The sequence below is a fragment of the Pezoporus occidentalis genome, unplaced genomic scaffold (assembly GCF_034315485.1).
Source record: "Pezoporus occidentalis ecotype Australia unplaced genomic scaffold, CSIRO_AGI_Poc_V1 ctg41, whole genome shotgun sequence".
Classification (NCBI taxonomy): Eukaryota; Metazoa; Chordata; class Aves; order Psittaciformes; family Psittacidae; genus Pezoporus; species Pezoporus occidentalis.
In genome coordinates this window covers 2,600,894-2,613,238 of record NW_026915736.1, presented here as the reverse complement: position 1 = coordinate 2,613,238, position 12,345 = coordinate 2,600,894, and the positions used below count along the sequence as shown (strand labels likewise).

General features: G+C 41.0%; 1 protein-coding gene across 10 annotated transcripts in view; it reads right to left on the bottom strand.

Annotated features, from left to right (window-relative positions):
• ANK3 (ankyrin 3) overlaps positions 1–12,345 on the bottom strand; it is a 379,098-nt gene that overhangs the window by 73,470 nt on the left and 293,283 nt on the right. For 9 of the 10 annotated variants that reach the window (XM_062634017.1, XM_062634018.1, XM_062634019.1 and 6 more), the window contains 5 exons: positions 10,402–10,500; positions 10,215–10,313; positions 9,731–9,826; positions 6,909–6,981; positions 6,646–6,708 (listed from right to left, as the gene is read on the bottom strand). In XM_062634017.1, the coding sequence (XP_062490001.1) occupies positions 6,646–6,708; positions 6,909–6,981; positions 9,731–9,826; positions 10,215–10,313; positions 10,402–10,500 (430 nt within the window). The remainder of the gene's footprint in view (positions 1–6,645; positions 6,709–6,908; positions 6,982–9,730; positions 9,827–10,214; positions 10,314–10,401; positions 10,501–12,345) is intronic. The other variant, XM_062634021.1, reaches the window with a different exon arrangement.

Sequence of the window (12,345 nt, the reverse complement as noted above, 5' to 3'; positions counted from 1 at the left end):
CGGCTGGGTCCGGCCCGCGGAGCAGAACAAAAGCCCTTAAACTGGAGCCCCGCACCCAAAACCCGCCCAGGCCTTACGGTCAGCCCGTCGGGAAAGGCCAGAGGGTGGTGGGATGCGCGGACACGGACGGAGGAGGAGACGATTAGTTTTGTTTTCAGAAAAAATGGGAGGAAGGAGGAAGGAAGGTTAAATCTTCGGAGGGGAGGGCAGGCGCCGCAAAGGGTTAACGGAGCAGCTCCCTCCGGCTGGAGCATTTGCATAGCATTACATCATGCAAACCTACATTCCTGCATTGACAGAGCAAGTCCAAAATATGCCTTTCCCCCCACCCCCTTCCCTCAACAAGAGGGAGAAGAGCGCGCTCCCCGCAAGCTCGCTCCTCGCCGACATTCGCCCCACCGCCTTTGTCGTGACCGCGCTTGAGGTGAGCAAAAGTTGCACCACCGCGAAGTTTCACAGCGTGTGCTCGAGGTGAGTGGCTCCGCGACCCCAGCTACACGTTTCCCACTTTCATTCAAGGAGTTTAGGCTACTTTCCATTCACTTAACTCAGGAAACCACAGGCGAGCTCTGGTTTTGAACTAGCAATCACATCTAAAAATACCCTTTCAGCTACTGCTCTGCAAACGGCAAACACACAGACCGACTTTTTCCTCCAGCCCCGCAACAACCAGTATTTAAAAGTACAGTTTAAAAGACAAAATGTTCATAGTATACCAGAAAACATCAAAAAAGAAAAAGAAAAAAAGACCAAACCAAAACAAAACCAGAAATAGAAACATTATACATTAAGTTAAACGTCTTACTGTTTTGGAAAGCCATTTTCACCAGCTTGGTCTATAGGAAATATTTCCCTGGTGTTTCCAAGAATTCCTATTAGCCCTATTAGTCCTTAAGCAGTGATTTAAACTCCAAACCAGCACAAGCAAACTAATCCCTGTGGGTCATATTCGCTTTCCACTCAACAACCGAGATCTTCTTAACATCTTGATCTCTTCGTACTTATTTTAGGACATGTGTATCTCCGTCCTCCCAATTCAGATTAAAGTTCGTTACAAACATAAAACAAAATGAAAAATAATGACTATAGTTAAAGAAAACAAAAATCCCCTTTTAATCAGTGCGCAGACATCCCTTTAAAGCTGCTGCTGATTGGATTACAGCCTCCCTTGGCAAGCCTCTTGAATGGTGACATAAATGCAGGCACTCCAGTTATTTGTATGTAAATAAGGGTGCTGCGAGGGTGTAGTTTTTCTGTAACTTGATACCGGGGTTGAGCAGGGAGCGCGGGGCTGCAGGGAAGGGCGCGGGGCTGCGCTCCCGTCCGCCCCACCTACCCCCGCACCCGTCCCGGGCCGTACCGGCCGCCCTGGCGCGACTTGAGCCCCGGCTATCCCCTGGGTGCCAGCGCCGGGGGTCCTGGGGCTACTCCGCCTCCCCCCTCCGCTTCCCAGCGTGGGATGCTCGTGTCCGGAGAGAAAGCTTCGGGAGCTGCATAAAAATGGACGGCAGCTTGGGAGGTGGGGAATGGCCCAGAGGGTGAGAGGTACGGGCAACCTTGAGCAACTGCTAACTGGGACAGTAAATTTAGGAACTTCTGCCCTTACGACACCTGAAGACAAGCACTGCGCCACTGTGCAGGAGCAGATGAGGCATTTTCTTCACGAACATCGTTTGTCAAAGGCAAGGTGAAGAGCGATAAAAAGCTACTCAAGTTGAGCTGCAAAATACATTAGATGTTATCCTGCTCTGCAGCTAATCCAGCCAGAGCAGGATTACTCTGATGAAATGCTCTCATCAAAGGAAACGCTGCATCTAGGAGTGGTAATTTCAAAGAATTCCAGACATTGTTCTGTGATCGTGGGAGGCTGGAGCAAAACGGGTGGTGCACGTTTCAGCAATCCCGCTCTGTTTAATTAGGTGCCACAGCCTAATCCTCTGCCTTTCAGGTAAGAGCACAGTGTTTGCTCACAGCACACTGGATTCCTGCAGAGAGAGGTCCCATGGAAAAGTGAAGACAAAATCAATCACTGAACACAAATGACAGAGAAATGCCCCCAAAAGTGAAACACTGAGGAAAAAAACACCAAAGAAACTGCTTTGTTGCAGTTGCCATCCTTCCCTTAGTAATATGCTACCTGTCGGGGTAACAGAGGGCAAACAGAGCTATCATGAGTATCAGAAACTGTTCAAAATCCAGGAAAGAATAGCAGCAGCAGGTCAAAGTAAAGGCCCATCAGTCTGATACACCTTGTCTCTGGTAGCAACTGCACTTCACAGAATAATATAAGGGCATGAAACAATGGAAGTCCCCTGTGACATTTTACTAGCTGGCAGTGATTTAAGCATGTATTTTCTAAACCTGCAGGTTTTTATACTCATGAACAGGTTTGGTTTTGGGTTGGTTTTTTTTTCTCCTTTTAAAATTCTTCCAGTTATACTTAGAACTCTTGTTAACTTTCTGTGTTCCTCACCAAGGATTTGTGCAAGGAGTCATACAATCAACTACCTGTTGCAGAAGGAGCAGCGCTGAACACTGGTTTGCCTCTTGCTGGTATCATTGATGCCCCTTATTCCTGGACTTCTGGAGAGGCTGTAAGCATCACTGCTCACTTTGCAACCCACTGTTTCATACATCCTAGCCTATCCCTCATTCATTTTTTGCTAATTCCCCCCTCTAGAATAGAGACTCCTACTCTCTTTACTGTTTTCTCTCCAAGAAGCTTTTCCATACCTCTCATCACCTTTGTCACCTCTCTTCATGTTTTCCCCATTTTCCTGGTTCCTTTGCATGTCTCCCACTGGCAATTGCAGGAGTGCAGGGTAGGTGCTCTTTTTAGATGCAAGTGAGAAATACAGCCTCTCTGGCAGCAGGATAGAAGGCATCGTGTGGCTTGGGAAAAGTCCCAGACAAAATTTAATCATAGCCCGGGATACAAATAGGCATTTGTCATTGGCTTTGCTAAATATCTCTGAAGCTTTTGGCACTCCCTCATCATAGCCTGACCAGAGCTGCCTTATGGCAGAAGAGGTACAGCCACAGGGAAGAGCAAGATACTTTCAGTTGTAACCCAGGCTTTGGTTTCACGTAAGTACGAAGAAAAGCCAATACCAGACCACTGAAACTTTCATCAGTCTGTAAAATCTTATGGAGATAAACTCAAAAAATTGAGCCTAAAAATGCAATAAAGCAACCCCTCCCAAAAGCATCAATAACAGACTTTCATGCATGGGGATGCCCTGACTTGTCTTAAAGGCACTGAAGCTGCTGCATCTCAGCACCTACAGAGGCATCAGGCAGTGGGCACGCATGTTCTGTTACGACATCTGTCTAATCTACTAGGGATTGATCGGTGTGATACTTCCACGTACTAAGAGAGGAATCTCCATTAAATGGGCTTAAACCAGTGTCCTTATTTACACCCAAAGGTTTATCTTCTGAAGACCAAATAAGGAAAAAATTTAAAAGCTCAAAAAGAAATGTTTCTTATAGAATCATAGAATCAACTAAGTTGGAAAATACCTTTAAAATGGAATGGCTTGGGTTGGAAGGAACCTTAAAAGTCATCTAGCTCCAACCCTCAATTCTTGACTAAATTCTCAACACCTGAACTGTTTTTTGGTTTGGATTTCTTTCCAGTTTGCTGCTCGTGTAGTCTCACTCCTCTTTCTATCAGATCCCATTGTTTGCTGGCCCTTGGCCTCCAGGACAGCAGCAGCAGTTCTGGGGAGGGCCGTTGTGACAGAGCTCATTGCTAGGTTGCTGCAGTTGCAGCGGGGCTCCAGCTTCCTCCATCAGATTACAGCTCTTGTATCTACTCAGAGGGATGCTCCAAGGCTCAGCATGTGACAGCAGAGGAGGAGTTTCGCTCCAGGCCTTTGGCAGATTGCTCAGGTTGTGCTTTAGCATGGCTGAGCCCCCACTCTCCACAGGGTGAACCGCTGGGGCTCCCAGCTGCACAGGGTGTGGGGTGCGAGCTCACATCTGGAGACAGTAAGAGGAATGACCTGGTTCCTGTAGTCTCAGGTTTCACATTGATAAGATTTGCAATCTCTTTAAAAATAAGAGCAGAGGACATGCTCAGTGCACATTGCAATGGCTCTATATTCTTCTACAAACTTTCAGCTACACATGAAGATGAGCCTTCATTTTTTTCCCACAAAATCATATTCATGTCTTTAAAAAATGCCATTTCTTTTTTGCGGTTTCCCAACACTTAACGTCTTTTGGGCAGATTTGCCAGAGTAGTCTAGGAAAAGGAAGAAAATCTCTCTCCTCTCATCCAGTCTGACTCCAAACCAAACTGTCCTTGCAGGGAAGAGAAATTACACAACTTCCATGTAAATATTTATTTAGTGGGCACTGCAAGACATAAACACAAGGAAACAGTTCCCTGACATTTGTCTACGAGCTCAGAGACTCTACTTTCCATGCCTTAAATTTCTGTTATGAGAGAAACCTTGAGGATTGTGGCATATTGAGAAATCATTAAAAAAGTTTCTCTCACTGAAGAGTTTTGCTTATGACATGAACGCTGGCCAAGTGAGGCAGAACTCAGATTTTGGTGGTAGATTTGAACCCTTCTCTCACTTGGAAATTAGCACCCTGGCTGTGAGAGTTGTCAGACTGCATTAGCATCCTGAACATATTTATTTTGACTAACGTAAGTGGATGCATTGTATATAAATATCCTATCAACATTGAGGAGTTGTGGGGATGGGTGTCGGTATATTGTCTTTACAGATGTGCAAGTCAGGAAAGGGAGACAAGCCATTGGTTATTACCTCAAAGCCTGTAATTCATTGGATGTCTTGCACACTGGAATACTTCAGCACAGATTAATAAAATACTTGTTACTTGATTTGAGAGCTTCTTTGCAGTGTTAGGTTTGAAAATAACCTTGTTACATATAAACCAGTCTCTTAGCTCCCCTAGTAACAGCAACATGGTTGCAGGACACAGCCTCTAGGGAAGTAATCGATTGCATTACCTGCTTTCCTAATTTTTGTTTTTGTTTGTTTGTTTTGTTGTTGGTTTGTTGGGTTGTTGTTTGGTTGAGTTTTTCTGTAGACCTGAGAGTTAGTGACTCTAAAAGCCTTCCACAGATTTGGCCTTAAAAATTATCCCATGCATTAAATGGCACATTTTGTAACTGGTTCTAATATTCAGATTCCACATAGGAGTGCTCCTCATCTGTACCTCACCACATGCTATGGAGTGGCATATGGCAAGAGCTACTGCTTTGTTAACTAACACAATTATGCACCAGTGTTCCAGTCAGTTAAAACAATATATTATATATTTGAGCAGTACAATAGCCTAAGAGGGTTATTTGAAAGACACAGGTGTATGGTAAAAACAGTATCCATTTGGAACTGCAGCAATGGGAACAAAATGGCAAACTGAAAATAAACCAAAAGCCTCAATGCATGAATTAAACAAGAGCTGCACACAATGAACTTACTAAATATCTTTTACACCTTACTGCTTAAATGCTATAAAAATTGAAAGTAAATACATCACTAGACCTAAAGAAAGAGAGATTAACTAAAGAAGCAAAGGAAAATTGAACCCCATCACTTGTTTTCCTACTAGTGAAGAAAAAAATGCAGTTTTAATGCAAGTGAATGGGGACTCACAAAAATGCATTAAGGGCACTGTCCTCTCCATCAGCTCAAGACCTTCCTATTTCTGAGTGCTCACCTTGGAACCTAATCCTTCTGTGGCCTCTGGAAACCTACAGTTCCTGGAGAAATTCTCACAGATTCCTGCACATCCAAACCAGGAAGGTCTGTACTAGCATGGCTTGTTGGTAGAGGGGAGGAAGCAGTTGCCAAAGGGGTTTTAAATACTTGGAGACCACTGAAGCCACATCAAACTTGCTCAGCACCGAGGAGTGAGCTGGGTCAGGCAGGCTGCCCGTAGCTCAGGAGACTTACTTAGAGGCACTGGAAACAAAGGGCTTTATTGCCACTCACAGATTTCATGTCACTCTGCAGGATGATACAGATAAAATCTCAGCTTCAAGATACTTCCTTAATACTACAAACACCAACATGTTGAGTCCAATGCAGCACCCTCCTTATTCAGGACAAAAGCAATCTGATGTATTTTTACTGAATGTCATGACTGAAATATTATTAAAGTAAAAAAAACAAAACCACCAAAAAAATCTCTGAAAATACTTATTTCCAGGCTGAGGGACCACTGTCAATGTAAATCAACCATTTCAGAGTTAATTCACATCAGAATTTAAAAAAACAACAAACACCCTCATTCCTTCTGCCATTCACTTTCACTATCAGCTGTTTCTTCCAAAGTGTTTTGATATCTGACCCTTGTCTCCAATATTTATTTATTCAGTTACAATAATAAAACAATCCTCCACTTTATGGAAGCAGCAGCAAAAGGACTATTCCAGAAAAGTGAAGGTAAGTTGATTAAAAATTTGGGAGTAAGAAATTCAGAAAACATGAGAGGATTATTAGTAATAGCTCGAAGAATTTTTGAAAGCATTCTTAACTGTTAAGCAGAACTTATTGTTAATGAGATAATAAGAAAATGATCTGAAAGGATTAATTCTCAGACAGACGGAGTAAAAGGAAGAGGGTTAAGTATCACTGCAATACAAAAATGCACAAATACCTTCTTCAACATCTGACAAATATTCAGCATCACTGAGTATTTCAGGGGCATTGGCTTTACGAACTGTATGATTTAAATAAACAAAACAATTAAATAAAAGCATAGACTGTCAATGTGTCAAAAAAACAATCAATGTAAAGCAATAATGAATGTGCAAAGACCATATCCAATTAGTACTTTTCGGTGGTGGTTTTTTTAAACAAACATTTCTTATGACAAGAAAAGACTAAAAGAAGCAAGAGGGTTCTTAAGTTTTTTAATACCTTCATCATCAGACATATCAAGAACTTCATTCATCGTTTCAGGTACGTTCATTTTGTGCTTTTCTGTAACAGTCTGTCAAAGACCAAAAAAATCATTTCAGAGTACAGGCATAATTTTTCTTAAAACTTACAGGTATTTTAAAAAGTAAATGCAAGGTAGAACATATTTTTATCTGCAGTTAGCAAACCAAGATTTCTTTTTCTGGATTCTTATTAACTTCCCTTTTATAGATGCACTGAACTATATATTTAAAAAGATTGCAGAAATAGGCAATATTATTTGTGCTTTAAACTATATTCACATTTTCATAATGGAAAAAGCAAAGCTGAAAGCAGAGAAGATGACTATCGACAGAAGAAACAAATACAGTTAAAAGAGTTTCTTGTTAAGGGGGTTAATAAGAACTCTTTAAATAGTCATCAGAATTTTGAGCGGGAATATGTAATCCTATTTAAACTAAACTTTCTGATGAAGTCCTTTGTCTTTAGAAAAATGCTGTAATTTGGGAGCAGGCTTAGTCTATGTGATTTTTTTTCAGAGGTGCCTCAGCATGAATTGTGTGGTTTTCCCACAAATGAGAACAATTGCAACCACATGCAGGCTAAATAATACCCTTTAAGGAATGCGTGCATGAAAGACACTCAGAACTGATTGGTTGTTTTTCAGCCTAAGGTTTATATTAATTGAGACTCAGAGACCAATATTAAAAAAAAAAAAAAAAGGCAGAAAACCCCGGTTATGAATGCCTGAAGTCTGTTCCTAGAGTACCTGGGTATCCCATGAATGGCACACTTGGGCACGTTTTACTCTCCAGCTGGTGTACAGCACAACAAGCACTGGTGAAGTTTTAGGTCACACCCTTCAGAGTTACTATTCAGGGAGTGCAGCAATTAAAAACCCCGAATAAAACAAAGAACAAACCTCACACCAAAAACCACTCCTGTCTTTATGGGGGGGGGGGGGGTGGGGGGGTGGTGTATATTATATTTTTAAATATAGTCATATTTTATATTATTTTTAAACATCATTACTTCTCATCCTTCATATACAAATAAGAAATGAGTAACAAGTTCAGGCGGACAACACAGCTTTTCTATTTTCATGTATTTTATAATATTTCAGTTTTTCTCTGGTCTCATGAATATTCATTTGGCAGTTTATGTTTCTTGGGCTACTGCCATCACTTGGTAAAGGCAGAAGAGCCCCTGCATGCTCAAACATCAGAAAACTTGTAAAAAGCCTCAGACTTGTTTCATTTTGTGAGAATTACTTGCAAAGATTTTTAACACATTGCCATTAAACTAGCAAAATCCCAGGACTCTTTTCAGGCGCTACTGGATTTTTTTTATTGGTGTTTGAGTATAAATTATAGTAAAATTAGCTGCATTTATCCCTGGTTTCATTAAATTTACCTTTGGGAGTTGTTTAGCCACAAGCATAAAAAAATAAGTTTTAGCATTCAAACTGAATTTTTAAGACCCTTAAGTAAAATATATAAAAAAAGGTTTCATTCTAGACTTCCAAAGTCTGAAAATTATACACTTGTGATTGATAAGCAGAACATTCTGATTTTAACAGAAATTATTTCTGGGCTTCTCTTGAAAACAGGTATTTGGGTAGTACAGGGCTTTCAGCATCTAGCATTTCTTATAGCATATTTCATAGCCTGACCCACCATCTCCCTATTCTTCTTCATCAACAGAACATAAATGATCAGTCACCTTATGCAGCACAAACTCCCCAGGTTTTTGGCTCTACAAGCTAAGAATAACCTCTTGATATTTGGAGTTTTTAGCATAAAAATGTGGTTTTACTTTTCCTGCAGCTACCTAGTTATATACTAAGCAATCAGTCAAATTTCTGCTACCCTTACACATATATATGTGTATGCCTCTGATATGCCTAAAAATACATATGTGCACATACTTCTTATTTTTAACCAAAAAAAAAAAAAAAGTTGCAGAAAGGAAAAAGCAAATTTGGAGCCAAGGCTCTAAATTTATGTTCTTAAGACCCAATTTTGGCTTTACTACTATAATGGTACATGGAGACTCTTCACCTCAGAAAACTGTTTTCATCATTGAATAATTTGTCAAAATGTTAGTGAACAAAAGGTCTGAGAAATATTTTGGATTCTGTGAATCATCATTTTTCTGACAGCAGGTAATAATTGATCACTGCTAGTCTCTTTAATCTCTCCCAGCTAACATTTCAAAAAGCCTTTCTCAGAGGCGAGGCAGACAACCTGGACTTCATGTATCTGTCAGTGAATGGTATCTCGGGTTGCAGGACCTGACTGTGGCTGCTTGTAGGAGACATCCTTTCACCATCTTTTGAAAGATGCCATAAACTATGCAGTAAGTTGCTATAAAGTCAATTCCAACCACTTCTTAAATTGGAATAGGTTCTCTCAGTCCAAATACAAACCATTATACAACAGCCCCCCTGGCAAACACTCTGAAAAGGCAGAAGCAACTTCTGTTTACACAAGTGCGTGGGAATGTCTTTTCAACCACAAACTGGCTCCTATTCATGTGGTCCGTGCCTTAAACAACAAGCTATGTGGAAAAACATGACAGCTAGGACCAGTCATTTACACTGTTCATTTTTTGCTTGGTTGATATTTTTCCTGCATACATCTTAATAGTGTCTACTACCTTAAAAATATATTTCGCATATTTGACTTAATATCTACTTTATACTGCTAAAAGGAAATAGGTGGAAATTAAGCTGGAATCTCAGTAGACATGTAACTAAAAAAGATGAATACACTGGCTTAGGAAAAATTCTTCCATTTACTACCAAATAAAGCTGTACTTACAATTGTAGTCATGGTCTCTTCTGTCACCACCTTCAGTGTGTCAACAACTGAAATGTAGCCAAGCCGTTTTGCAATGGCAAGGGCAGTGTTTCCATTCTAGAAATTGAAATGTTTATAGCAAAAGTTGAATATTAGTAAGGAAAAGTGTAGAAACTGCTAATTAACTGTACAGGAATGCACAATAAAGGCCAAATAAATGTTTGCATATTGGTGACTGAAAGAAATATATTTTGGGTAGTAGGATATATAACTAAGTTTTTAACTCTTTACAGAAATGGGATGAAAATGGAAAGATTTTCAGATGTTTTGGAAGAGATGATGGCATAGAGGACGTGGGAGCGATGGGAATAGGCTTTCTCTGCTCTTTTCATCCCCCACCAGACACATTTTTTTCACATTTCCCTTTCTCAAATGGTTTCTGAGGGGTGGGACAACTGAGCCCGAGAGGGAAGCAGCAGCTTCACAGTGGCCCCTCTGTGCTTACCACAGTGAGCTCGTTGGGGGACGCGCCATTCTGGAGCAGGACATTGATGATGTGGGTGTGCCCCTGCTGTGCAGCCTGGTGCAGTGGTGTGTACCCATTCTGTGGACGCAGGGAAAGGGAAAGGCTGCAGTGAGCACAGTGCACAAGCTGCCTCCACAGAACGAGTGAGGCACAGGCAGAAACTCACCTTTGTTTTGGCATTAACTTTTGCAGAATGTTGCAGAAGGAAGTTAACAATTTTTATGTTTCCGTAGTGGCAGCCAACATGCAAAGGAGTGTATCCCATCTAGAATGAACACAAGCAATTAGTACATGTGAATATCCCACACATCCCGTAACAAAACCCCCCATATATGAAACAGCAAAAATCCTGTTAAGTTTTATTTCTTCAAACTATGGAAAACCCCCTCCAGCCTTGGAAAAAAACCACACTTCCCATGAATGTGCATTCAAGTCCCATTCTTAGTGAACCTCTCTGAATGCCTTTTATTTCTGTAATCTTTCCCTTCCTGTCCAATAGCCAGACTATCAGGTCTCTGGGAGAGAGCCCACTTTTTTCATAGAATGATAGAATCACTTAGGTTGGAAGAGACCTTCAAAATCATCAAGTCCAACCCTTAACTTGGCACTGCCATGTTCACAACTAAACATGTCACTAAGTGCCACATCTACATGTCTTTTAAATACTTCAGGAATGGTGATTCCACCAGTTTCCTGGACAGCTTGTTCCAGTGCTTGACAATCCACAGAGAGAAGTGGCATTTCATCTTTCCTTTGTACATGCATGTCAGGTGTGGCCAGGTTAGACAACTTTGTCAAAAGGACTGAGGAGGCAAGTCCAAGGTCATCCCAGGGTTCAGGAGCCAACACTACACACATGCTTAAACTCTGAGGTCAAAGCTCCTAGAAAGACGGGGAAAGGCAGAAAGAGAAAACCTCAAATGTGAACTATTTCCGCCAGTGGGAAGCTTCAAGTGTCCATGGGTTTAGACATGTAATTTTCTTCATGTTATGTTGCCTCTGATACCACTTCACACAAGGTTACCTAATTTCAGTTGTATTAATACATGCTAGGATATGTTAGCTGTGCCAGTGACTTTAAATTAGGGTGTGTATTTTTTTTCTTCAGTTAATTATATACCACTTGCCATTTAAAGAAACTATTAGCTTTGACAACCAGGACGAGTTAATCAGTGCCAGAAACAGCACTGGATCCAAATTCCATTGGCATCAGCAGAATGAAACTTTCCATTGACTTATGTGATCATTTAATCAGATACCAACTGATTATGAGAAACTTTTCCCACAGAATACTTGTGCATAGTGGTAGGAGCCTAAGCACTAGCTAAATTGTAATCATCATGAAGTGGACACTGGGACCTCATCTTACAGCTTCTGATAGTTTAGGGTTGGCCTAATAGCTTCCTACCAGTGCCCAGGGTCTGAATTTTACAGCATTCCCTAAGCTGGCCAGAGTCCTGAGTCTTCAGCAGAATGCTGAGTACTCACAGCCATGTACCTCAAACACAGCTTCTATGGCCCCTGCTCCTACATGTCCAAAGATAAATTTAGAATGAAACACGGCCAAACTATCAAAACAATAAGTGAAAAAAGAAACCCAAAAAACGCAAACCAAACTGCTGTGAAACCTCCTCATACAAGAACTTAATCCCTTGTCTCCCCCTTCAAAATACAGACCTCTTAACATGACCTGCAAGGTCAGTGAAAATCCAATAACATAAAACCAACTGGTGAGAAGAAATCCAAAGTCAAGGGCCACCTGCTGGGAGCCCTCTGCTAGCAACCCTAAAACATTAAAATCTGAAGAGTATCAGAGAGCCAGGAACAGCTGATATCAACCTTCCCTTTGAAGTGATCTGTAAAGGCTCCTTTCTTTAGCTTGTAACAATGAATACTGAAGAAGGAGCTATCAAAAGCCTGATACTTACTGTGGTACAACATCAATTTCCTTCTACAATTTGTATATGCAGAGATTTACATGTGGTACCGTCATAAATGGCTAGAGGAATAATTACTGATGCTGTCACTCCTGTCCACCCTGCTGTTTAAATCAGAGACTAACAAAAAAATTTTCCTCTTTCCCATCCAAATGTATGGTTGAAATCGTACA